We start from the raw sequence: 25,177 nt of genomic DNA, 5'->3' as shown, positions 1-25,177 counted from the left end.
TCGGATTGTTTCCTTACGATACAAGAAAGTTCGTGGAAAGGGCCTCTAGTAATTGGGGAGTAGGGAAGGAAGAATGAGTCATAACGCAGACTTTTTAGTATTATTTTTGAGAACAGGTGAGTTGTATTGAACTTTTTTGCTACCTTTTACATTTATCCTTCTATAACAAGGTACGGCCGTTTAAAGAAAGAGCCATACCTAACCAGCGGTTAAGATATACCTTAATTTCATTCATAAATTAATCATATATAATAAATGATCCCCAACACAGCCTTGATTTTGTCTCTGCTCTCCCGTTCAACGCAATAACGTTTTCGCTGCCTGTTTACGTCACACATCGGCGTAATCTATTTAAAACGACTCAGGAAGAAGTGACCCGGATGTAAACATCGACGCCATATTGGACGTCCCGAATGCAGATAACCATCCCGAAAGATCTACTCTGTTTTTTGTTAGAGAGGGCACCCGCATTAATCAGCCGAGATTTTATGGTTCATTATAAGGAGTTTTTAACTTCCGTTTGTCCCGGTGAACTGCCTTAAATCTGAATGGAGCGGCCGAGCGACTATGAGGCGACAACCGCCGAAACTTTCCGCTCGCAGGCGGCGCTCATCATGGAGGTGGCGGTGGAGGCAGCCGTGGGGGCCCTACACAAGAGCCTAATCGGTGGCCAGGTGGAGGCTGCAGGCAGCACAGAGCTGAAGGTGAGCGCCTGTTCTTTGCTATAAATCAGCGCAGGAAAACGAATGTAGCGGAGGCTGGAAGTTTATCTGAAAAGAGTAAGGAGAGGTAGATGGCAATCCTGCCGTCACTTCCCTTTTCGCCGAGGCGAAAAAAAAAAAATCAACACCGCCACGTATCATTAATTTTTCAGTTACGTAAATATAATGTAGCTTCCTACTCTGACCTTTTTGATGGTCGTATTTCATCAATTCGACCGTGGTTACATTGAACATTCGAACTGCTGATACAACTCAAATAATCATCTTACGCGCTCCAATACAGAAGAGGGCGCCGTTTCCTTTGTCAAATAGTGTTCCCACGGCGAGAGGCGAAGCATCAGGAAAGCAGGCCAAAATAAAGATGTCAGCGTCTAATGGGGGAGTAAAAGGGACCATTTGTGTAATGGCTGTAGTTTAACCAATCGCGAGAGTGCAAAAATAAGTCAAAATTGAAACTTTTTTACAGTGGTAGCCTATGGAAGGAACTATGTTGAAGTGAGAGCAAATTTTGACTAGGCTTGGCTCTGTCCCCATGTCATAGTGGGGCAACACTCTGTAGTGAACTGTGTAATTACTATTTTTACTTATTTAACCTTTTTTTTGGACAGGTAAGGCAATTTACAATTGATTCGCTTTTGCAATACCGGCCTGGCTACAAACAGCAGAGTTAAACAAGGCAAACATCAACAAATACAAATAAAAACCTACCTAACAAACTGTAGAATGTGATGTGCACTTACTGTACACAAAACAAAACATTAAACTCATACACAGAAGTAGACGTCCCAGTTAGTAGAGCGAAATGCAGTTTAGAGATGAAGCATGTTCAAGTAACTTCGCCATGTCTTCTCCCTCCGCAGCGTCAGCTGACAGCCATCTTGAGTGTGGCGGCAAAGGAGGCCGTCCGGCAAATCTGCAGCGTGTTCCGACAGCTTTTGGCAAGCTTGGCCAAGGAGAATGACACCTTGCGAGACAAAGTGGGGCAACTAGAGGTCGTGCAGAGTTCACGGGACAAGCAAACGTCTACGACAGAGAAAACAAAGAGTAAGAAACGGGACGCTGATAGGATACGAGGAACGTTCTTGATGAATTTGGTTCATTTTCTATGAACAAACAGTATGTTGTGGGTCAACTTTGACGTGGGCCACGAATCTCCTCACATGAACTGTCTGTCAGACAAACTACAGGTTTTTGACGTGGGCTGTTTCAACCTCCCCCTGTGAACATTGCCCGCAATGTCCCTCTGAAAATATACGTTGGTGCCTTCATATTAGGGATAGACCGATTATCGGCACGGCCGATTATCGGTGCAGATATTCAGCATTTTGATGAATATCTGCATCGCCTTTTTTAAAAATCTGATGGCCGATAATGAATTTGAAACTGCGTTGAAATCAAAACAAAAATATGTGAAAGTTTAACGTTTCTGTCATTTTGAAATTCTGGAGGAATTCATTTACTGTAAAAAACAATATGGAGCTCTTGTTTCAGTTTTTATTGAACTTTTTAAGACATGCCGATGACCTTGGGTGCTCCCTGAACTTTTTATTAGAATTTTATAACAAAGATGCATATATTATAAAAATATGTATATTATATAATAATAAAAAGTAAAAATATATTTTTTTTAAATCACCATTATGCAAATCTGAAAAATTGTTCAATAAACATATGCTTAAAGATGTTTCAACAAAATCAAGAGTTTTATATAGTTTTTAGATTTTGATGCCAATATTCTCCTTTTTACTGAAAATGAACATCCGCTCCAAATATCGGTTATCGGCCTCCTTGACTACAAATAATCGGTATCGGCCCTGAAAAAAACATATTGGTCTATATATGGTGTTTCCGTGTAACAGACATCGCATTAATGTGAAAAATAAAAGTTTAGAAAATTGGAGATAAGTGTTTTTCACAGGACAGCGACAAGATTAGTTTACTGCAGGTGTTTGCTAAAAAAAAAAATATTGGAAGAGGACCTGTGAAAAAAAATTGCATATTAAATCGCAATATTGAAAGAAGAAAGTATTTAAGGGTTAATTAAATTAACCTATTTGTTTTTTTGTCTCTCAGCAGCAGACGCCAGGCGACCAATCGGCGTCCCCATGAGCCTCGCCATGTCCATCATCAACTCGGCCAAAGCGTCTTGCGGCAAAGCGAGCGCCGCCGGCGCTGCTGCGGCTTCGGCTCCTCAGGTCGTCGTCAGCTCGCCGCTTCACGCCGCCTCGGGGGTCCCGAGCAGCCCCTCGGTGACGCCATCTGAGGACAACCTCGACGAGCACGCGCGGGATGAAGCCTGCGGCGTGATGTCGCTTCCTGTGGCCGATGAGCAGCTGGAGCCTGAGGAGTGGGCGGCCAGCGAAGATGAGACGGTACGTCATGCCACGGTTGGGCATGTTTTATTGACCGCTTCGAAATGTTTGCCAACATTAAGGAGGGAGATACTTGTAGCTGCTAGAAAGCCAGTCACTACTGCTGACCTGAGGGTTGTGTTTAGTTTTTTTTCAGTGTCCTTCACGCAATGTTAATTTTTGTCACACTAATGAGCTACTGGATATTTATTTGCTGTTCAGGAGGCCGAGAAGACGGCAGAACTAGTTGAAGGGAACACAGGAAAGGAGATGATGGCCCACGCACAACCAGGTCATTCATTACCCTCACGGGATGAATAAATCATGGACTCCTGTCGCTCTGTCTGTCCATCTTTTCTTCCATCTGTCCGTCCACCCGTTGACCAAAAATTGGCTTTCCGACCCATGATTCGATACAATTTGATTCTTTTTTTGTTTGTTTGTTTTGATAAAATACAAATTCATATCTTGAATATGATCTAAAGTTAAGTACCTCTCAATTCGATCCGATTTGGATTCTTTGTTACGATACAATCTGATTTCGATTTTTCACATTGGGATTTGAATTCGATTTAAATGCTCAGATAACGATTCTGTAAGAAGCAAAAATACGCAAATCCGGATTTGTGGCTCAAGGTCTCTGAGTTTTAAGGGCCGTGTTGCGGTTTTGCCATTTCAGAGATGACACGGGTTCGTGCCTTTATGGCAGTGATTCCCGACCTTCATTGAGCCAAGGCACATTTTGGAAGTTTGAAAAATCTCACAGCAGACCACCGAAGAAAACATGTCACAAAAAATGGATCCATGTCAATTATATACACTTTCTATCATCAAATAGAAGATCATTTATTTGTTCTGTCACTCGCCGCCGGCATGTATTGATGAACAAAGTTTGTTATTTGTGATTAAATAAATTATTTTCTGACCAATTACGATAAGTCGATCATCTCCCACTCACGGCACACTCGTGTGCCGAATCACTGTTTCATAGTATCGCAATTTTACCTTTGGCGACTGTGTCGTTAGAGGCGTAATCTATAGAATAAAATAGAATGACTTTATTATCATTGTACAAATCTCAATCTCTCTTGCCGATTGCACAATGAAAAGGCAAGCGGAACCCCCGCAGTGGCCCGACCGCGTGACGTCGGCCTTCGGAGGTTCCGCGCCTGACATCGCCTCGCCCCTGATGGAAATGTCTTCTCTGTGACGCAGCGGCGAGTGAAGAAGACATGAAGGAGCAGGAGAACAAGCGTCGGCGCGAGCTGTACAAGCACAAGCGCTTCTTCTGCGAGCTGTGCAACAAAGGCTTCCACCAGCAGCACCAGCTGAGGAAACACAGGTTGCGCCACGCCAAGCCCTTCCCGTGCACGCTGTGTGACAAAGGCTTCTACCAGGTGTGCTGGAGAAAAAAACATGTGCACATGTCATGCTTTGTCACTTTCTATGCTGGCGATTCCCAAAGTCTGGTCTAGCATGCAAAGAAATAAAAAACTGAATGGAATTTACAAACTAGGGAGTATTCCAATCATGGCATTGGCAAATACTATGGTACTAAATAAATAATGGTAAAAGAGTATTTAGGTAACTTTTAGGGAGTATGTCAGTAGATTTAACAGCGTAACATAAAACTAAGAAAAAAACAAATGGTAAAAAGAAAAAACGTTTTTGGGGTGTGCTGTGTGCAATATTGTACACTTCGTGCGTGTGATGTCATCACTCATTTGCGACGCAAGAGGAATCGATAAATGGAACCGTCAGGCAAGCAAGCAAACGATTCCTAGTAAGCAAATTTCTGGGAAGGGCTTCTCAAAAAAAAAAAAGGAAGTGTATTTCCTTATCAAAAGTGTGGCTGTGGAAACCGTTGGCCAAGCGCGACAGCCCCGATTCCCACTGCGGCCGCTAATCATGATCAAAGTAATAATACACCGGTTTAGTCATCAAGCTCTTCTAGATTCGCAAAAACACAGATAAAAAGTTCACAATGAACGATAATAGCAACAGACATTGTATTCATAATATCCAGATGAGCAGAGATAATTCAGAGCGTAAAATAACATGAATTGTTTGCTCCATGCTAACGTCAACTCGGTGAACTTGCTCTTGTTTGCCTTCCGAATTTGGAGATGTGATTCTACAGCTCAGGGGCGGAGCTATTTTCATGGGAGGCGCGGCGGCGTCTGGCAACCCAACCCCCCCGAAAACAATTACGGAATTTTTGCTTTCTCGCCTTGCTGCTTCTTAAATAATCGAAGGTGAAGGATGTCAAAAGTGGCATCCTGCATGCTTCCAATTTTCTGTTTGCCGCAGGCCACGACGCTGCACAAACACCAGCAGGCCCACCGCTTGCGCGAGGCCCAGGAGCGGGACCCCGACAAGATGCTGGCGTGCGAGCAGTGCGAGCGAAAATTCCGCCTGGCCCGGCAGCTGCGCGCCCACCAGGCGTGGCACCGGCTGGAGAAAACGCCCCTGCGCTGCGCCACCTGCGGCCGCGCCTTCACCTCGCCGGCCGTGCTGCGCTACCACGAGATGTCGCACGCCGACGTCAAGCCCTTCATGTGCGACGTGTGCGGCAAAGGCTTCCTGAGGAAGAAAAGCCTGCGCGAGCACCAGACGGTCCACACGGGGGCGCGGCCGTACCCCTGCCAGACGTGCGGCAAGCGCTTCTCCACCGCCGGCAACCTGCGCGTGCACAAGCGCTCGCACTCGGACGAGCGGCCCTTCGCGTGCGGCGAGTGCGACAAGGCCTTCAAGTGCCGCATGGGCCTGCTGCAGCACCGCGTGGTCCACACGGGCGAGAAGCCTTTCGTCTGTCAGACCTGCGGACTCCGATTCGGACTCAAGTACAACTTCCAGAGGCACCTGCGCCTCCACAGCGGAGAAAAGCCCTTCAAGTAAGATTTTGTCTCCTTTGGAATCCCCAGAGCTAGCCGGGTGCCCATTTTTGGGGCGGAGGGGCGGGGGGTGACAAATTTTAAAAAATGGCTGGACGAAGTATGGAAGTGGATTTTAGTCCGGCCCACTGATCGGCCCTCATGCGTGTGACCTGCTCGCGAGGCAGCCAAATTTCACCTCAGGCTTCTTTTTAGGCTTCTTTTTAGGCTTCTTTTTAGGCTTCTTTCTACTCCCGCGTCGGCGCGAGCGACAACTGCCACATTGATTCACGTGACCGACGCATTGTGCTGTTGGCGACAGGTCTGCGACGCATGCCGCGCTCACACTTCGCTACTTGCGGAAATATGCCGTAGCAAAGCTGCTGTGTATAGTGCTTTGCTGGTATGCTTTTATTTTGAAGGCCGTGAAGAAGGGGAACTGTGCAAAATAAATAAGTAACTTGTTAACGACGATTTCTGGCCGTCTGTTGGACCTGAATAATTATAGAATACGACAAAACCCACCCCGGGGCTCGCAATGGAAGTAAGCACACGCAGTTGGGTAAGTAGTAAAGTACTAGTGGCGCATTTGAAGCGTGTCCACAGCCGGTTCGAATAGTAAATTAGCCAGCTAATGATCCTGAAAAAGCCTCTGCCGATTGTTTGGATCTCTCCCGCGGCGGCGTCAATCACGGACACTTTTTTGGGGAGGTCCGGGGGGGCGGAACGGGGCGGGGGGTGATCATTTTTATGAATAAGGGTGGAGGGTCGCGGCCGGACCGGCAAAAAAGGGTCAAGTGCCCAGCTCTGTGAATCCCAAATGTCTTGGAGATCAGGGGCGGGCAACGGACGCTCCCTTCAGTGCAACCTTGGTTTTCGTTTGGCCTCGTTTTCGTATGATTAGGTTTTTGTCAAAATTGTTGGCCCTTTTTCCTGTGCGTCCGCTCAGTTTTCGTACCCCAAAAAAATGTGTGACTCACTTCATACTGTATATTGTGTAAAAAGTAGACATGTCCCGATCACATTTTTTTGCGTCCGAGTCCTCGTCGCTTGATTTTGAGCATGCGCCCATAGCGAGTCCCGATCCAATACCTTCCATATGGAATTGTTTGAGAGGAGAAAATCCATCTGTTTAAAGGGGGATGGGGGAAGTTATATTTTTCAGGAATATGTTCAATGCAGGCCCACTAGTTGAAACAAGTCATTCAGATAAATCTTGCCTTTGTTAATCCAGCCGTTTTTGCTGGGGGCGGCCATTTTGTCACTTCCGTGGACTGAAAATGACATCACAGTTGCTCAGGGCTCAGGTAACCACCAATCACGGCTCAGCTTCAGAAAACAGCTGAGCCGTGATCGGTTGTTATCTGAGCCTTGAGCATCCGTGATGTCATTTGCATCCGTGTTTCAACTCGTGGGCCTCCATAGAACATATTCTTGAAAAAAAAGAAAAAATCATTTTGGTTGCCTTCCCCTTTAAAGCCACGGTTTTTGTGCGGCTTTTGCACGCCGTGACAACGAGGCGCTCTTGAGCGGCCTCAGCAGCGCGTCGAGTCGGAACCGAACGAAAAAACACCCATTCGAAAGTGTTTCTTTGCATCCTACGTGGCCTCGAAATGCCGCCTGAATTGCTTGTGTGGCAGGTGCGCCAAGTGCGGCGAAGGCTTCTCGGGGACGTGGGCCCTGAAAACGCACATGCTGGTGCACGGCGTGGAGAAGCCCTTCATGTGCGACCTGTGCGGCAAGACCTTCTTCTACAACTGCCAGCTGCAGAAGCACCAGCTGCTGGTCCACGGGAGCAAGGAGCACGCCAAGGCGGGCGGCGGGAGCCGGCGGCGCTCGTCGTCGTCGGCGGCGGCGGCGGCGGCGGCCGTCAAGGCCTTCGGCTGCAAGAGTTGCGCCAAGCGCTTCGGCAGCGTGGGCGCGCTGCGCACGCACGAGAAGAGCCACGCCGAGCACAAGGAGTTTGTCTGCGAGACCTGCGGCAAGGCCTTCCACCTGCGCCACCTGCACGCCTACCACATGCGGCAGCACAGCGGCGAGCGGCCGCACGTCTGCGCCGTTTGCCAGAAGGCCTTCCTGCTCCAGTCGCAGCTGCGCCAGCACGAGCTGCTGCACACGGGCGTCAAGCCGCACCAGTGCCAGCAGTGCGGCAAGGCCTTCCGCACGCCGCAGAACTACTACCGACACCTGCTGGTGCACACGGGCGAGAAGCCCTACGAGTGCGCCACGTGCGGCCGCAAGTTCCGCCAGTCCAACCAGCTCAAGTCGCACACGCAGATCCACACGGGCGTCAAGCTCTACGCGTGCGGCAGCTGCGGCCGCGGCTTCTCCGACTCCAGGCAGCTCAAGAAGCACCGCTGCGGCGACGGCTCCCAGGCCTCGCACGGGGCGCCGAGCAAATGCAAGAAAGAGAAGAGCGCCGTTTTCCCTTGGGGCGCCGCTTTCGTCGACCAGTGAGTCCTTTCCGGGGCCACGTTCTGATTGGCCCATCCCGACTAAATCGCAGATTCTGAGAACCGGAAGAGCGTTTGCCGGCGGCAGGACAGCTGAGTCAACGAGCCATTTGTCTCAGAAAAAAAAAAAAAAAAAACATGTGATCAGCTTAGCATCAAGAGGAAAAAGGATATGAGAATTTCGGTTTGAAAAGCACAGTTCACTGAACTGTGGGTGCCTTCGCGTAGCAGCGTGGCCACATTAAGAATGCAAGTTCAGCACAATGATGACATCGCAGCTACTTCCGGCCAATCCTGCGGGAAAGAGCAGTTTGTGTCCAGGAATGGACTGCTCAGCGCTTCCTGTGATGGATGTATTTATGGGCTTTTTAGTTGAATTATATCAAAAACAAACACCAGCTTAAAAACCAATAAAAATATTGAGCCAAATTTCAAAGGACTCTTATTTTGTGTGTCTGCGCGAGGCAGCAGCATTTACTGATGCACGCTGTCTGGCGGAATGCTTGCATCTTCATTCTTCATCTCGTTCCAGCAAAACAAATGATGACTCTTCACTACCTTACAACCTATACGATGTCTTGAAACATACATTGCCATTATTAACTTTGCATTGTCAGAGAGCAATAAATCAGTCAACAACAACATCATTGGGAAACTGAACAAAAGTATAAAAACCAGACGCCCTTGGAACGTGTAAATAGAATTTTTGGGGGAAAAATTCACTTTCAACGACAACAAAAGACGTATTAGCTATTAAAGAGGAAGGCAACCCAAACATTTTTTACAAGAATGTTCTATGCAGGCCCACTAGTTGGAACAAGGCATTCTGATTAATATTGCGTTTGTGGAATACGGCTTGAGCAGCAAAATTCAGCCGATTTTAGCCATCTCTGGGGGGCCTGTGTAGAACATATTCTTGAAATAAAAATCTGTTTGGGTTGACTTCTGCTTTAATACCAAATATGTCAAATAAAGATGATTAATAGAACTATCATTGATGTATCACCACATCAATTGTACTGTATACGTGTTTATATAAATGGAATATTAGACATAATATTATGTCTGAATCTGTTTAAAACACATTCCAAAGGTAATAACACCCCAATTCGCTGTGGACTGGCCAGCGGGCTTCACTTAGTAGGAAGACATCGTGATGGTTGTCGTGAGGTTTGCGGTGTAAAGGAGTCCAAGTGGAACATGATGCTGCAATGTCCCATCATATGCAGCGCAGAGGGAGCTGAGGCCTGGTGCGCTCAGTTGGCTTTAGTGCGTAGCTCATTGAGGATGATGTTGGGAGCGGGAGCGTCACTAGGGAAGAGGCAAAGGGTGGTTTTTTTTCACACTGGTCTGTAACCAAACATGTAACAGGTGTTCGTTTTGGTTTGTTATGTGTGTTAGTCATCTGACCAGTGGAGGGCAGCAATGCACTAAATGTGCCCAACCTGCTGGAAAGAGGAGAAGAAGATGAAAACACAAACTGTTGTCATCGGCTTTTCCCGACATTTCGTCATACTTTACGTTTCCGAGCTGATGCTGACTGCGCGTGCGCAGACTCGCTGGTTGGATTGGGCGGGTAATGGCACAGATTTCCCCTCAAATTAATAAAATAAAGACGCTTTGTCAGTTCCTCGATGCGAGAGGCCAACTATCGATTTGGGAGCACTTCGACGTCCGCCCAATCGGGACATGTGTCCGGACCAGCGGCCTGTTCTAGTCGTCATAGCTTGAGAGCTAACGGCTAACTGGGCTTGTTTGGGACTAGCAGCGAATTTAAGCATTGGCTAATAAAGCTTCTGTGGGGAAATGACTCAGGACCGGTAAGCAGTTCTTCTGTAAAAATGTCCGGATTTGTAGTCTGTAGCCGGCGCTAAAGTTGTAACTCCTTGTTGCCATTCGACGTTAGTTTGAAATCAATGTTTTGCTAAAGTTAGCAGCTAAGCTTTGACACACGTTTGTACCACTTCCACTACTTTCACCCCACTTGTTGTCTATTGTCTCTTTTCTCTCAGCTAATCGATTCCCTTTGAGTTGGGAAATGCGATGGATAAAAAACTGTTCGCAGGAAAGTGTGTGTTCAGACAATCCTTAACGCTCGCGGGTGTTGGGGACCAAGACTGGCCGCGAAAAAGTGAAATCCGCGAATATATGATTATTGTATTATTATTATATTGTTATTGTTATAATAGATGGGGTTCCATTAGTTTGTCGCGAAATAAAAGCACATTTTGCACATTTTAGATATACCACAATTGCCACTTGTAGGTGTTTCCATCAAAGAGTGTTTTGCTTCTGAGGCGTAATTCTCGTAACGTCATTTCTCGCGAAATCTCGTACTTTTTGTAAAATCTCATGAAACGTTTTCACGATGTGGCGCGAAAACATTGAGAGGTGGAGCCGCATACTCACACAGCCCGCGCGGGGGATGCAACCTGACGTGTGCGGCGGCCGGACACTTTTCTCTTGCCACGGCGCGCATCCTTGAAAGGCTTGGGGTGTTGCGGGGAGAGTGTGAGGCTTGGGTCCCCGCACCACGGCGCTCCCCGGGCCTGCGGGACAGTGCTTGCTTTGCCCTCCACTTGGACAGGGACCCGAGCCCTGAGCAACTGTAATGTCATTTTCAGTAGGCAGCAAGTGGCAAAAACAGCCGCCTCCTGAGATGGCTAAAAACGGGTGGATTTTACTGCTTAACTCTTATTCCACAAATGCAAAATTAATCCGAACGCCCTGGTTAGACTAGCGGGACTGCATAGAACATGTTCTCGTAATGACAATTTTGGGGTCGACTTTCACCTTAAGTATCGGTTGAATGTATCAGCAGCCTCCACCGGTACCCGATACCTTAAAACAAGGCCGGTATCGGCCTTGTTTAGATACCTTGATACCTTGTTGCTCGTCCATCCCCCATTATAAGTAAAAAAAAAAAAGCAACGACTAATTCTGATCCTTGTGGTGTGCCAACCTTGATTATAATACTGCGTTTCTTTTGTGATCGATGGCTGCAGTGTTTTTTGCGGAGGCCTCCCTTCAGCGTCTGCCTCCACTGGCCACACAGGAACAGGAACAAGGAGGAGCGGGGAGATGATGTTGCCTGATCCGGACGCCGAGGTGGCAGTCCCGTCTGCGTCGGGCAGTAAAGGCAAGGGGAAGGGGAAAGGGAAGCGAGAGGAACCGCTGTCCCTGGACGACTGTCTGTGTCCGGTGTGTTTGGATTTGTTTCTGGAGCCGGTGACGCTGCCCTGCACGCACACCTTCTGCAAGGTGAGTACTCGCACGCGGGAACGCCACCCATCTCAGCTTGTCCGCTGGCTTTGGGCAAGGGGCGCGGTACACCCTGGAACGTAGAAAAAAGCATTTACTTTGACTCTTTAGTGACGTGTTTTTGAAATGTTTGAAGAAAAAGCCCAAACCGCAACCTCGGAACTGCACGCCAAAAGGAGGTGCCTAACGTCCAGCGTGCGTTCTTGTGGTCAGAGCTGCTTCCTGGAGTCGGTGGACAAGAGCACGCTGTGTTGCCCCATGTGCCGGAAGCGGGTGTCCACTTGGGTCCGGCAGAACAACAAGAACAAGACTCTGGTCAACCAGCAGCTGTGGACGCAGATCCAGGTCAGCTTCCCGCAGCACTGCCAGCGACGCCTCGGCGGACAGGACGCCGTCAACGATGACGACCTGGCCGGTACGAGCAGCAGCCCGGGACACTTCGCCACGTGTCACTCAAGTGTGTGTGTGTGTGTGCGCGCTTGCGTCTGTGTGGATCTGTGTGGTCTGTCCGTCTCCATGTGTGTCCATGCGTGTGTGGCTGTATTTGTTTGGGTGGTTTTTTTTGTGCAAGTGTGTCTGTTTGTGTCCACATGTCTTTTATGTGTTGTCAGTTCCTATTTGCATCTTTTTCTTTTTTGTTTGTCTTTTTTACGTATGCCCGTGTCCATTCGTGTATGTGTGTGTTAGTTTTTTTCCCCAGGATGAGTCAACCCGGTGAGCTGAGACAAGAATATCAGGACCAGATCAGCAAAGTAAGTTTGATCTCCGCGATTGCCACAAGTGTCCGACCGAAAACGGAATAACAGCCACCCAATGCGCTTCCTCAAAATCAGCTGTCAGAGGAGAAGCGAGAGCTGGACGAGGAGGAGCAGCGTGCCAGCGAGGAGTACATCCACAGACTCCTGCTGGAGGAGGAGAAGATCCTGCAGGAGGAGCGGAGGAGGAGCGAGGAGGACGAGAGGCTGGCCAGGGTGCTCAGCAAAGAGATGGTCAGTCACAGACGCTAGCACGGATTTTTTTTTTTTTGGGGGGGGGGGTTAACGCAGCGCCCGCGGGAAACGGCCTCACTGTAAGTGACGTGAAAGGTCTGTTCAAGAAGATCCAGTGTTGTTGCCGGTCTTTCACTTGTCTTGTTGTAGAACGCTGCGCCCGTCTCCCCGGACGACCGTCATCCTGCTCAAGTCACTCCAGCCAGGAAGAAAGTCAACACAGCGGGCGGCATTGAAAAGTCGGTTCGGTCACTCCTTTCCTTGCAAAAATCGTTTCTTCTTTTTTTTTTTGGGGCCCTAAACCAAAGGCACCTTACAGACACTTGATGCCTTTCATCCGTCACGTCCACCATTTGGTGCCTTTTTACAATTCAGCTGCGTCTTATCACATTTGCATGTAATAATAGGAAAGTTCATTCCAATCGTTCCAAGAGTAAATCATTCCACTCTTCTGCAAATATTCTCCAGAAGGCCATTCCCTGCGTAATTTCAATGTTGAAAATCATTTTGGATTGTTTCTTGCATCATACTGTAATTTCTTGAGATTTTGTATGTGTGTGCGTGTGTGTATTAGCTATAGGCGATAATCGCCCAAATTATTACTCATCAAATCATGCCATATTTCACCGTGTTCTTGAATTTCTGAAATTACCTTGTCCACCATATTGTCGCTGTCCTGTGAAAAAAACGATGTCCATTTAAAAAAAATTCTTTTTTTTTTTCTAGCATTTTTACATGAATGGGTTTACACGTTAGAGACATCGCATTAACATGATTTTTTTTTTTTTAATCCAGAATTGGACATGCATGTTTTTCTCAGGAGAGCGACGATATTCTAGTTTATTAACTCACTCACTGCCATTTCTGTATTTATTTGTCTTTTCCCAGGCCAGCCATTCAATCCCAGGAACTTATTTGTATTTGTTTCAAATTGTTTCAAACGTTAGGGTAAAAAAAGGCTCTGAAAATGCCTGGCAGTGAATGAGTTAAGACGCACCCATAAATGCACTTTACATTTTTGGGGTTGAGAAACAACATTCATTCACTAGTGTAATGAAATGTGGGACACAGTGCAGTGCGTTCATCTTAAAACCTGCTTATTCTCTGCACGTGGGTGCCTGTGCGTTTTCAGGTTCTTGTGTCGACTTCCGTCCAAGTCGAGCCCGTCAGACTGCAGCTCCACTTCCACTTGGATTTCGAACAAGGTCTGTCAGAAATAGCCAAAGAAGAATGTTTTTATTGTCATTGTAGCAGGTACAGTGAAATTGACGAACATTTTTTTAAATCTGGAACAAGACCTTTAATGCATTCATATTCTGAATTTAAAACAAAATTACAATTTACATTTTTTTTATTTTATTGTAAAAAAAAAAAAAAAAAATTAAAATCGTTTTTTTGTGAAATAGTTTTAAAAATCCCAACCCAGAAAATAAGTGAGCCGTGACGCCTCGATGTCACTTTTAACCGACAGCAGAGGGCGGTATAATGCAAAAAAAACCCGGCAAAACCCCTGAGCAAGACGAAAACAGGTGCATTCACTTGCTGAATTCTTATTCCACAAATGCAATATTCATCAAAATACTGTTTCAACTAGACTCGAGAGGCCACATCAAAATCATAAGAAAAATGTACTTTTAACTTTGTTGTAACGTCTCTAAGCATGTTTATTGAAGAATGTCTCAGGTTTGCATAATGCTGATTTTTTTTATTTTTTATAATTATTACAATAAGTTTTTGACAATATACATCTCTGTTATAGAATTCTAACAAAAAATTCAGGGAGCACCCAGGATTTTCAGCATGTCTTAAAAAGGATTTAAACAATAGTTCCATGTAGTTTTCTACAGTAAATGAACATTTCAAAATGACAGAAATGTTAAACTTTCACATATCTTTTTGGGGGGTTTCCACAGTTCATTTGATTTATTATCGGCCAGCAGAGTTTTAAAAAAGGCAGATGCCGATATTCGTTAAAAAGCCAAATATCGGTGCCGATAATCGGTCTATCCCTAGTGGTAACTGCATGTCCCTATGACTGGTTGACATTTCCCAGGAGAATATCCTCCTCTCTCGCGGGCATCGCCTCCCTCACGCCGACCCCTACGGGACTCAGCGGGACCAATCGGAAGCCCCTCGCCCCGGTCCGGCCTCGCCGCTGGAGGCGCGGCACTGCAGAAGCCGTCACGCCGACGAAGGAACATCCAAGAGGAAGAGCTCCGAGCACCCCGAGCAAGAGGAGGAGGCCAAGCGAGGATGCCACTCTTCGCCCTCTTCGTCTTCGCCCCTAGAGGGCGTCTTGGTGTTTCAGGCGGAAATGGAGGCCCACCTGGAGAGGCGGCGTCAGCAGGAGGAGGCCGACCGGCAGATGGCGCTGCTCCTGCAAGAGGAGCTCAACCAGGAGGACAGCCTGCAGCAACCCAACCGGAGAAAAGGCACGGCCGACGCCTACCCGCTCAGATGCGGGCCCCCCAGCCCCCGCAGGAGAGACTCCAGGACTACCAAAACCTCCCCCCTATCCCTGTCCTCCTCCTCCTCCTCCTCCTCCTCGCCCTCCTCCTCTCCAGAAGCATCCACCTCCTCCTCGTAAAACGGAGGCGGTCCACAGCCCACCCTCACTGACGTGTTTTATGGCCTGGCCCCACTCAAAGGAGCCCCTCACTGTCCCGTGAGGGCTCACCCCACAATACAGTGAACCCCTGTATATTTGCAGTTCAGCACTCATAAGTTGACTCTTTCAAATTTTAGGGGGGGGAAGCTATCTTATTGACTGAAAAACTCACCTATTGGCTGCTTTTGTGTTCAGGCCAAAGCCATGTTTAACATAGAATTATTGCTCAGCCACCAACTTATGGCATTTATTGTGAACCCCCGCATATTCACGGTTTGCCACGTTTTTTGGGGGGGTTATCTATTGTTATTCCCTGAAAAATGTATTTATTTGCAGTTTTTGTGTTCAGGCCAAAAGCATGTCTAATAGAAAGTGATCACTTTTCGGCCCTCTGGTGGAATTTTCAGTGAACCCCCGCGTATTCACGGTTGAGCGTTAACAAATTTGCCGATTCATGGATTATTCTTTGGGGAATTTATCCTTCGTTGCTCACTGAAAAATTCACCCTCTCTGATTTTGTGCTCAGGCCATAGCCATATCTAGCCATCCATACATTCTCCATACCGCTTGAAGTGAGTTGAAAAACATGCATTCATTTAGACATAAGTAGTGCTTTGCCTCCACCTCTAGGCAATTACAAACCATTTTTAGGGCAGACCATAAATTACGTGCAGATTTTTGCTATTCACCGCGGCTTGTGGGTTCACTGTATGGTGAACTGAGGTGAGGTGAGTTCATTTAGTCAGGTCATGGCGTTTTCTGAAAAAAATATATTGTGGTTTTCGCCATCTCGTGGCCTCTACGGGTTATTACAACCCTTCTTGGGGGAGGGCTCCGCATTGGCGGGGGTTCTATGCCATCACAGGCCATTTTCACGCTGCCTCTCCTCCAAATTGGGCAGAGCCTGCAAGGATTCACATGTGCCTTTCACGTTGAACTCACAGAAGCTGGACATTGCTGCTGCGGTTTGCCGTATTCAGATGATGTTGTTACTGTCTGGCTTCCCGCCATCGCCTTAAACACAGCCGACGTTCCACCCCTGATAAGACTGTATCGGTATTTTACACAAAAGGACGGCAAAACTTGGGGAAAGGTTGCTTAGATGAGCAGGAAACTCATCTAATTATCTGCTTGTGGGAAGATGCATCGGTTTGTAATCCAGAAAGTATGTCGATCCCACTTTGGACACGTTTCCTGATCCATTTGGGATTCAATTCTGTTTCTGTTAGTTTTCGGGATGTTGGAGCATGTGTGAGGATGTCACTTCTGATTGGTTGTTTGTGACATTCCTGTTTTGGCAGCTGCTACTTAATTTTTTTTTTCTAATAAAATAGTTGTTGAAAAGCCTGGACTGTTTTTTATCAGGAAAAAAAAAACATTACACACACTAGGGCAAAGGACGTCACTGTCGAAGACGTTCGTTTCACAGTAGTGTCACCGTGCACATTTATTAACTGACAGTATGTAAATTACATGATTGTACCCCTTGTCACGAGTTGTGAATATCGTATAGTGTAAGCGCCCCTACCCCTCCTGTATTCTGTATTAATAAACATAAGATAAAAACTACTTTTTACATCAAATTGTACCGCTTGGACAATTAAATCTATGGAAACTACATGTACGTGAACTTTTTTTGTGCCAATAGTGAAATTATTCATTTTGTCAATTAATAATAGATATTTATCCATCATCCACTATTTTTTTGGGGGGGGGCACGTTGAAAATATAATATAATAAATACTAATATGATTTTTATTTCGATTATTATTGTTTGATAGTCGGAACCCTGCGGCGGGAACTTTCGTACGCCAGCTCAAACGACGCCAGGCCACGTTGTGTCGCGTTGTTCTCGCGAGATTTTTTGCAGAGTGCGGACGTTTTAACGTCACACTAAGATTAGCATTAGTGGTGAACGTTTCACGTTGACACAGTGTTCTGATTAGTTTTGGAGACGGCGAGTCCTCTTCTTTAACCCCGAGAAGCCCACGTACAGTCGCTGGCTGATTAATGTTCTCCGCGGGGTGAATAAATACATGATCGGGATTTATTCTGCTCCACACGCACGCTTAGCTAAGGTTTAGCCACACGGAGAGCTTTTGGGATTGTTGTCGTCCTCGTTCGTGAAAACCCGCCATGGTTTTGTTGAAGAACCTCCGACCTCCTACCGAAGGAGTTCGGCTCCAGCAGGCCGACACGACGGCCGTCCTGGACGGACACAAGCTGGGCAACGGGACGCTCTATGTCGCCGAAACGTAAGTCGACGGATCATTCGGAATGCTATTGCTAATGCTACTTGTCAGCTTTAACTTTTCGGCATGTGTACGTGTTTCACGGGTGTTTTTTCCCCCCAGTGTTGAAAGATGTTTGTGCTTAATTTGATTTCGATTCAGGACACAAATGTCATCTTTGCTCAAATACTAGCAGCAACCGGAACATCCGGCAAAGTTAGCCTTGGAACCCTTCTAAAGTAAAAGCAAAATAATCCCCCCTTTTTTACGCTAGTTGAAATTCAGACAGCACTTTTGTTGGCACTCGTTACCGTTTTACTTGGGTTGGTATTTAAAAACTTTTGGATGAATTCGCCGTTAACATTTTCGCTGTAATAATACAAACCTTCAAAGTAAAACGGCAAAACAACAGCAAGAAACTGAAAATTGCCCCAAAGATAAATCTGGAACTGTATTTAAATTCAGATTTTTTTTTTTGGTGTGTCTCGTTGCTGTTTAAAACCCGGTTGAAGACACATTTCTATTCTCTGGCTTTTCATCAGACCTGAAATGTTGAGCTCTTTTCCGTTGTAAATAGTTTTTTGTGTGAATTTTATTTATTGATTAACCCTTTGCGTATTATGGCCTTTTTATTGTCTATTATTTATTGTTTTGTAAATTGCTTCGGTACAGCTCTAGCTGTTATGAAATGCGCTATATAAATAAAATTGTATTGTATTGTATTAGCTGAACATAGTTCCTTGGCTCCAAGGTGTCACAAGATCGAGCCAAAGTAGCATTTTTAGTTTAGACATGGCTTTGGCTTGAGCACAAAACAGGAAATAAGACAATTTACATTAAATGTGTCGCTCGGGATGAAGTTGACAGACAATGCTTAACCATTTGCAGGCGTCTGTCGTGGTTTGACGGCGCAGGGTTGGGTTTCAGTCTGGAGTACCCTACCATCGGCCTACACGCCATCTCCAGAGATGTCAGCGCGTACCCCCAAGAACATCTCTACGTCATGGTCAACGGAAAACTCAGCGGTCAGGACTCCACACACTTTTTTGTCCTTAACGCTCTATTCATTCCTTTGGTCATATTATTAGGTCTTTGCCTCTATGAAAAGACATTGGGGCATTTTAGGGCTTTAAATCCATTGGAGCATTTATTCCGGCCACTAATAGTGGGGGGTGGGAGGACTTTGCTAGTAAGACAGTGGTTCTACTAGTATTCTGAATTTTCTTACTATTGAGGACAAATAATGTACTAGTAGATGAACCTTAAACTGTACATATGCTAACTTCCTTCCAGAGGAGAATGAGGCAGAAATGGCGGAGAAGCCGGCGGATGAGGAGGAGGACGACGGAGTGGGTAGTGAGGAAGATGATGACGATGATGGTGGAGATGAAGAGGAAGGAGGTATAACGGAGATTCGATTTGTGCCCGGGGACAAAGCAGCATGTGAGTCCTTTGTTTCTTTTAGTTGGAAACCCCGTGATCATTTCTGTTAGCCTTACATGGCATTGTGCATTACACGTTAGCATTAAGCTAGCGGACTTTTGTTCGACAAAAAACTCTCACCGTGCGTACTTTTAACGTACATATAACCCTTGTCTGTCCATCTGTTCTTATGCCTCTTTGTCAATGTGTCTGCCTGTCCGTCATTCCTCATGTCCGCTCCTATGTCCATCCGTACCCGCGTCTACACACTTGTGTCCGCGTGACTCCAGTGGAGTCAATGTTTGCGGCTATGTGCGAGTGTCAAGCGCTGCATCCCGACCCCGAAGACGAGGATGACTCTGACAACGACTTTGAAGGAGAAGAGTACGACGTGGAGGAGGCTGGTAAGATGCACAACATACTACACACACGACTTACTACTTACCTACCATAACTACCTTCTTGCCCTAACTACTACTCCAACCTACTGACAATAGCAACTGCCAGTATCTGTCAAGAATGTCATCATTTATCTAATTATTTGTTGTCTCTCCTTGTGTGCGTTTACAGAGGCCGGTAAGCACATCCATCACGCTCCCTGATATTTGAAGCCGCCGTCCATTTGAAACACTGTGTATGAATGTCTGGATCAGAGCACGGCCACGCCGACATCCCCACGTTTTACACGTGTGACGAGGGTCTGTCTGCACTGACCCAGGAGGGCCAAGCCACGCTTGAGCGGCTGGAGGGCATGTTGGCGCACAGCGTGGCACGGACATACCACATGGGCGGCGTACGCACCGAGCAGGGAGACGCACGTGTTGAAGGTGGGACTAGAGTACCTAAGTCATTCCCTCGACTTACCAGTGCCCCAACTTAACCGTTTTTACGCTTCTTATTTGAGCATTTATTCCATATCCTTGATAGCCATCTTACGCTCCATGTGCCGTTACTCTTTGTCCGCACGTGCAGGACAATTGTGGCATACTAGTAGGACATGGTAAGGGTAGGGAATAGGCACACAATCAATTAAACTTAAACTGCCTCTCTGTGTTTGGACATTACCTGTGGAGTCCCTCATGGGTCAATATTGGGTCCCAAACTGTTGGTTATATCATATGTTGGTGATCTATGTTTTAGAATTCAACAGAGATTATAGTACTCTTAAATTTTGATGTGGGCAAGTCATGGTTCGGTATAAATTAAATTTTTTTGTCGCACTGGTAAGTCAAGGTACTGCTGTACTAAACTGGGACATCGCCAGCCTTGTTGGCGTCATTGATCAATTTGATCCTGAAATGAAAGATTGCTGCTCTGTGGTGTAACAGCATGTGGCGTTGTGTACGTGTGTCTCATGATTGGTTGACATTGATGTGTTTTGTGTGTTTGTCCGTCTTGTCTCTCTCTCATGTGAATTGTGGACGTGTGTTGATGTGTTTTATGTGTGTGTAGATGGCATGGAGGTGGATGGAGACGCAGAGGTGGGACAATTTGAGGATGCAGATGTTGACCACTGGTCAGTCACGCACACACATACACACACACATACACACAAACATTACCACATACATAGATTGATACACACTGTATATAACTAATATACAGAGAAGTAATATGTATAGGTAGTCATACTACTGACTGATTAATCGGTATTAAATCCTTTCTTTTAAAATCAGCATTTTTTTTATATACACATTAACACTTTACAACATAAAACAAAAATTCAAACATTCGCTACCCCGAAAAAATTGGCAAAAGGTGGTCCGATTTTTGCATATTTTTTTCTGTTGTAAAAAAAAACACCATTCTCAAACAGTGTTCTGCATGTAATTCATATCTTTTATTGCTGTAAGTATTTAGGGACAAAAACGAAGTTATTTTATTCATTTTTAAAAAAAATTAATCGGCCGATTAATCGGCTGTCGATATAGAACCGGGCTAGCGAGACGGAAAGATAGCTGGATGTACTAAATAGATTGTTTCCTGTGTTTGTGTGTAGATGGAGCACAAGTGCACCATGGGAGGCGCACTCCTTCAAGGCATTCTGAGCACTTCCTGTTTGTCGCCGTCAATTATCCCAACTCGTGTTGTTGTGAACCAAACGAGTTCATTCCCTGTTGACTTACTTTTTGTATGTAAACAAATGTAACAATGTGGCGTCCTTCTTAGTCAATTATCAATAAAAGATGCATTTTTCTATATATCTTTTTTTTAATCTTTTGTTCCCAAAACGTGCTGCATTCACAGCTGCTGGGAAATTCAACCTGTGATCAATTTGAATAGTATTAGAATGAAAAAAAATCCAGTCAACAAAAAGCACAGCTAACGAGCGCACTTCACTACAATTTATTTTCATTAAATAAATGATAACATGCAAATTGAACCGCTAATTGTTATACATTTCCACCCACAAAACGCAAATACTCATATAATTCATATTTGTATAACATGGCACACTTAATCGGTCTCAAACGAGATATTAGAACATATGAGGAGTTCCAGGAAGTACGAGTGACAAGACTTGTCTTCTAGATTGTGCTCTTCCTGTGATGTGCCGTTGATGAAGGTTCTTCATTTCCGCTTGATGGCATCCTGAGGAGACGACCGGCTGAACGATTGGTCAACAATCAGCACGGATGCCATCATGCCTGAAGAACAAGAACAAGTTGAAGACGAGGAAGCAGGCCATTTGAGCATGTCCGCCTCCTCCTCGCGTCTCAAAGCCTGTGGCAAAAATGAGGGCACGCAGACAAGACTACGCTCAAAGGGGCTTCACAGGGCGGGATGGTGTGTTTCTCACCCATCAGGGGTCCCATCCAATAAACCAGGCAATATTCCGCCAAAGAGTTTCCACTGCAGCCGAATTGAGTTGAGAGAGCCAACGCAGGATTGAATACTGCCCCTGTCACGCTGCCACCTGCAGCAACACATGCGCACCAAACAAACAGGTCACACTTTATGACACAGGAACCTTCAGGCTCACGCTAACGTGCACAGGGGCATCAATGCACTGAGCCGTAAAGTAACATCAGCTCACAATGACACACACGGCATACATAGTAACATATACAGAGGAACAGGCACAGTAACGCGACCCACAGACATGCTAACATCAACACACAGGAAGTGCCAAACACAATAACAGCTGGCAACATACACAGGAGCAGGCATAGTAACACCCACACAAACTGGAACAGTCACAGTGACAACAGGCACAGGAACATCAACACACAAATGTCAGCGTAGAGCGGAACAGGCACAGTGAGAAAGATGGTAACATTTACGCTGTCAACACACAGGAACTGGCCCGGTAAGACTACACCCACACAGTAATATCAACACGCACCCTGACAATCGTAGTAACAACATACACAGTGCCATCCACAAGAACAGGCACAGTAACAAAATACAAAGTCACAGTAACATCAACATGCACTGGACCATACACAGGAGTAGGCAGTCACATCCATCCATATAGAAACAGGCACATTAGCATCAACACAAACAGGAACAGGCACACAGGAAGAGGTACAGTAACAACACACACTAATGTCAACATAGACAGGAACGGGCACAGTAATATCAACACAAACAAAAACAGGCACATTGGAACAGGCACAGTAACACACTGTCAACACGCACAGGAACAGGCACAGTAGCACCAACACCCACACAGGAATAGACAATGGAACCTCAACACACACACACACAGTAGCAACAGACACAGTAACATTAACATACACAGTGACGCACAGTAAAAACGTATACAAGAACAGGCACAATAACACCAGTGCGAAGAGTAACATCAACCCACATGCACGCCTCAGCATCCACCATAACAGGCACAGTCACGCCAACACACAGGACCAAGCACAGTAGCAAACACATGGTGACAAGCACAATAACAGCACTCTCACATTAACACACAGTATAACATCAACATTCAAGAATAGGCACAGAAACATGAACACACAGTTACTGTGAGTAACATCAACACACGCTGACAAGGCAAATAACAAGCACACACAATGTGACAAGCAACAGCACTTACGGCGTACACAGGAATCGGGACATTAACATCAAAACACAGGTACGGGCAAGGTAGCAAGACTACGTCATACCTGCGTAGACAACAGACGCGATGGCGGCGGCGGCAAGGTGCACGCGGTACTTCTCTTGTATCCTGCGCGTGAGCGCGTGCACGCTCTGGACTGCGAACGCGCACGCCAGCTCCACGCACGCGGCCTGGGTCAGCGGCGCGCGGATGGCGCTCACGCACCGAAAGTTGTTGAGCGCGTGGCGGGCGTGCATCCCGGACAGGCCGCGCCCCCAGAGCACCTGCACAGCGGGGCGTGCGGCGGCGGCGGCCAACAAGTGGCAAAAGACGGCCAGCAGCGCGCGCACTCCCGACGTCCCGCCGCGGTACGCGTGCTCGAGCACGGCAATGGGGTTTCCGGTCGCGCTGCGGAAGGTGAGCGCGTGCACCACGGCTCCCGCATACGTCAACGCCAGCGCGGCTCCGCCTCGGAGCGCGCCGGTCGCACCGAGCAGCCGAAGCTCGTGCGTGCAGCAGCACAGCTGGAAAGCGGACGCAAACTCCGCCGCGCACGCGCGCATGTTCGTGCCCGGGAGGAGCCGCCTGGAAATGCGGCACGCAGCGTCGCTCAGGACGACGGCCGACGCCATCACCGCCAGGGACACCGCCAGGGACACCGCCGCGTCCGCGGACATGCTGGCTGGGTGGCCTGGCCGCCACTGTCTCACGCAGCGGGGCCTGCTGCTCCTCTACGCCGGGGGAAGGAGCCCCGCACGAAGGAGCGTCAGTGTCGCAGGCTCGGTCACATGGTGCGGAAATGAGCGAGAACCTCCTTCTCCCTCTGCTGATGCACCCCCCCACCCCTCCAACCCCACATTCTGCGGACCTTCGTTAACACTGGATGCATGGAGCTAATCACTGAATATGATATTCCCACTATAAAAATGTGCTGGGGGGAAGGGGGTGTCAGATGGAAGTTTTTTTTGTTGACAATTTGACATGTATCACTCACTGTGTTACCCAAAGTTTTGATTTTTTTTTTTTTTTTTTTTCAAGTTGAGTTTTCTGTCGACCAACGGGGGTGGGATAGGTCGGGGGTGGTGGGCTGTCCCGCCAACCCCCACTTTGCTCGCCACTGGCTTGTACATATAATAGATTTTTCACGTTGAAATGAATTGAAATTAATCATTTCCAATTTTAGGGAACATATTTTAATAACGAAAAAAAAACAGTGAGTGTGACACACTATTATGCTGTAAATTGTTGCTAAGTGTATTAAGATAAGATAAGAAGACCTTTATTGATCCCACATATTGATATCTGCGTTAAGGGGCGCGGCCTAGTGAGTGACGCCACGAACCAAGACTCAGTCGCGTTGTCCATTTACCACGCGGTTTGTCCAATGGCAGGGTCTCCATATGCGCCCTGTGAATGTTTGAGTGATTTTGGTATATTTTATTATTTTTTTCGCAATTTTTTGTACACCAAGTAATTTCTATACTGTATATCAAAGTGAGTTAATTTGTTGCGGCACTTTCTTTTTCTTGCACAACAATTTTTTGTTGCATGATGCTGATGCAGTTTATTTTATTTTCACCAAAAAATAATAAACAAGATAACGCTTTTACAGTACGTTATTGTTATTTTATTTTTAATTTTATTACTTTTAGTAGGCCTCGACGATATTCAGTGGCCCACCTGCATGTGCTTTGTCACTTGGAATGTTATGTGGGAAAGGCCAGTCTCCTTTTTGGCCTCTAGATGTCGCTATTGTTCAGTGTTCATCTCGACTTGATAGATACGGTAAAATAGATAGATAGATAGATAGATAGAGATGGATAGATAGATAGATAGATAGATAGATAGATAGATAGATAGATAGATAGATAGATAGATAGATAGATAGATAGATAGATAGATAGATGGATCAACGTCGTTTAAAATAACAGCTTTTTCACGTCACATTTGTTTTGTTTTGTGTTAGAGTTGACAGAAATATGATTTATTTGCATTATTACTATTTGTTAATTAACAGTGACACCGTTTTACCGTTTTTCTCGAACAACAACGCAAGCTACTTCCAAAGAGCCCCTCGAGGATTTCATTAGCGCTACAGATTCCAAATCTGATTAATTCACGACTGAGCAACTGAAGGATTAATTGTTCTCTATGTGGCCAAACGCTGAATGGCTTCCAATGGGATTGTCTGTTTTTTTTTTTTTTTATCCATA

The 25,177-nt window shown here is 46.3% G+C and overlaps 4 protein-coding genes across 6 annotated transcripts; 3 read left to right on the top strand and 1 right to left on the bottom strand.

Moving 5' to 3' along the window:
* Positions 1–372: 372 nt before the first annotated feature.
* On the top strand, positions 373–8,828 carry LOC147144306 (uncharacterized). 3 transcript variants are annotated; one of them, XM_086036611.1, is made up of 7 exons: positions 373–704; positions 1,583–1,766; positions 2,799–3,094; positions 3,296–3,365; positions 4,289–4,470; positions 5,384–5,967; positions 7,587–8,828. In XM_086036611.1, exons 1-7 carry the CDS (start codon positions 549–551, stop codon positions 8,401–8,403), a joined length of 2,289 nt encoding a protein of 762 aa, XP_085892737.1. In that variant the 5' UTR covers positions 373–548; the 3' UTR covers positions 8,404–8,828. The 3 variants fall into 3 exon arrangements, with proteins under 3 accessions (XP_085892737.1, XP_085892738.1, XP_085892736.1); XM_086036612.1 differs by having other exon boundaries at positions 2,796–3,094; positions 4,301–4,470; XM_086036610.1 differs by having other exon boundaries at positions 2,796–3,094.
* Positions 8,829–9,898: 1,070 nt separating this feature from the next.
* Positions 9,899–16,601, top strand: LOC147144305 (E3 ubiquitin-protein ligase rnf168-like). The gene is made up of 8 exons (XM_086036450.1): positions 9,899–10,219; positions 11,405–11,660; positions 11,874–12,005; positions 12,272–12,412; positions 12,494–12,649; positions 12,800–12,888; positions 13,782–13,854; positions 14,703–16,601. The coding sequence occupies exons 1-8, from the start codon at positions 10,206–10,208 to the stop codon at positions 15,234–15,236; spliced, it is 1,395 nt and encodes a 464-aa protein (XP_085892576.1). The 5' UTR covers positions 9,899–10,205; the 3' UTR covers positions 15,237–16,601.
* A 480-nt stretch (positions 16,602–17,081) lies between these two features.
* On the top strand, positions 17,082–21,111 carry clns1a (chloride channel, nucleotide-sensitive, 1A). Its single transcript, XM_086036477.1, has 8 exons — positions 17,082–17,512; positions 18,377–18,513; positions 18,782–18,931; positions 19,201–19,314; positions 19,481–19,486; positions 19,564–19,737; positions 20,363–20,426; positions 20,910–21,111. Coding segments are annotated over exons 1-8 (765 nt in total). The 5' UTR covers positions 17,082–17,393; the 3' UTR covers positions 20,911–21,111.
* Positions 21,112–21,240: 129 nt separating this feature from the next.
* Positions 21,241–23,773, bottom strand: aqp11 (aquaporin 11). Its single transcript, XM_086036476.1, has 3 exons — positions 23,032–23,773; positions 21,711–21,827; positions 21,241–21,558 (listed from the first exon to the last, which is right to left on the bottom strand). The coding sequence occupies exons 1-3, from the start codon at positions 23,639–23,641 to the stop codon at positions 21,482–21,484; spliced, it is 804 nt and encodes a 267-aa protein (XP_085892602.1). The 5' UTR covers positions 23,642–23,773; the 3' UTR covers positions 21,241–21,481.
* Positions 23,774–25,177: the final 1,404 nt, after the last annotated feature.

Source organism: Filicampus tigris, chromosome 7 (genome assembly GCF_054856515.1).
Source record: "Filicampus tigris isolate MCC_2025a chromosome 7, RoL_Ftig_1.0, whole genome shotgun sequence".
NCBI classification, from domain to species: domain Eukaryota; kingdom Metazoa; phylum Chordata; class Actinopteri; order Syngnathiformes; family Syngnathidae; genus Filicampus; species Filicampus tigris.
Note: the sequence above shows the minus strand (reverse complement) of the source record. Positions and strands in the feature narration are given on the sequence as shown.

Coding starts and splice junctions, on each gene's coding strand:
- LOC147144306 (XM_086036610.1), top strand. CDS start 549: ATGGAGCGGCCGAGCGACTATGAGGCGACAACCGCCGAAACTTTCCGC. Junction 705..1,582: donor CAGGCAGCACAGAGCTGAAG/GTGAGCGCCTGT, acceptor CTCCCTCCGCAG/CGTCAGCTGACAGCCATCTT. Junction 3,095..3,295: donor CGGCCAGCGAAGATGAGACG/GTACGTCATGCC, acceptor TTTGCTGTTCAG/GAGGCCGAGAAGACGGCAGA.
- LOC147144305 (XM_086036450.1), top strand. Junction 12,650..12,799: donor GGGTGCTCAGCAAAGAGATG/GTCAGTCACAGA, acceptor GTCTTGTTGTAG/AACGCTGCGCCCGTCTCCCC. Junction 13,855..14,702: donor CCACTTGGATTTCGAACAAG/GTCTGTCAGAAA, acceptor GACATTTCCCAG/GAGAATATCCTCCTCTCTCG.
- clns1a (XM_086036477.1), top strand. CDS start 17,394: ATGGTTTTGTTGAAGAACCTCCGACCTCCTACCGAAGGAGTTCGGCTC. Junction 18,514..18,781: donor GGTCAACGGAAAACTCAGCG/GTCAGGACTCCA, acceptor ACTTCCTTCCAG/AGGAGAATGAGGCAGAAATG. Junction 18,932..19,200: donor GCCCGGGGACAAAGCAGCAT/GTGAGTCCTTTG, acceptor GCGTGACTCCAG/TGGAGTCAATGTTTGCGGCT.
- aqp11 (XM_086036476.1), bottom strand. CDS start 23,641: ATGTCCGCGGACGCGGCGGTGTCCCTGGCGGTGTCCCTGGCGGTGATG. Junction 21,828..23,031: donor CGCGTCTGTTGTCTACGCAG/GTATGACGTAGT, acceptor GTGTTGCTGCAG/GTGGCAGCGTGACAGGGGCA. Junction 21,559..21,710: donor TTGGATGGGACCCCTGATGG/GTGAGAAACACA, acceptor CTTGTTCTTCAG/GCATGATGGCATCCGTGCTG.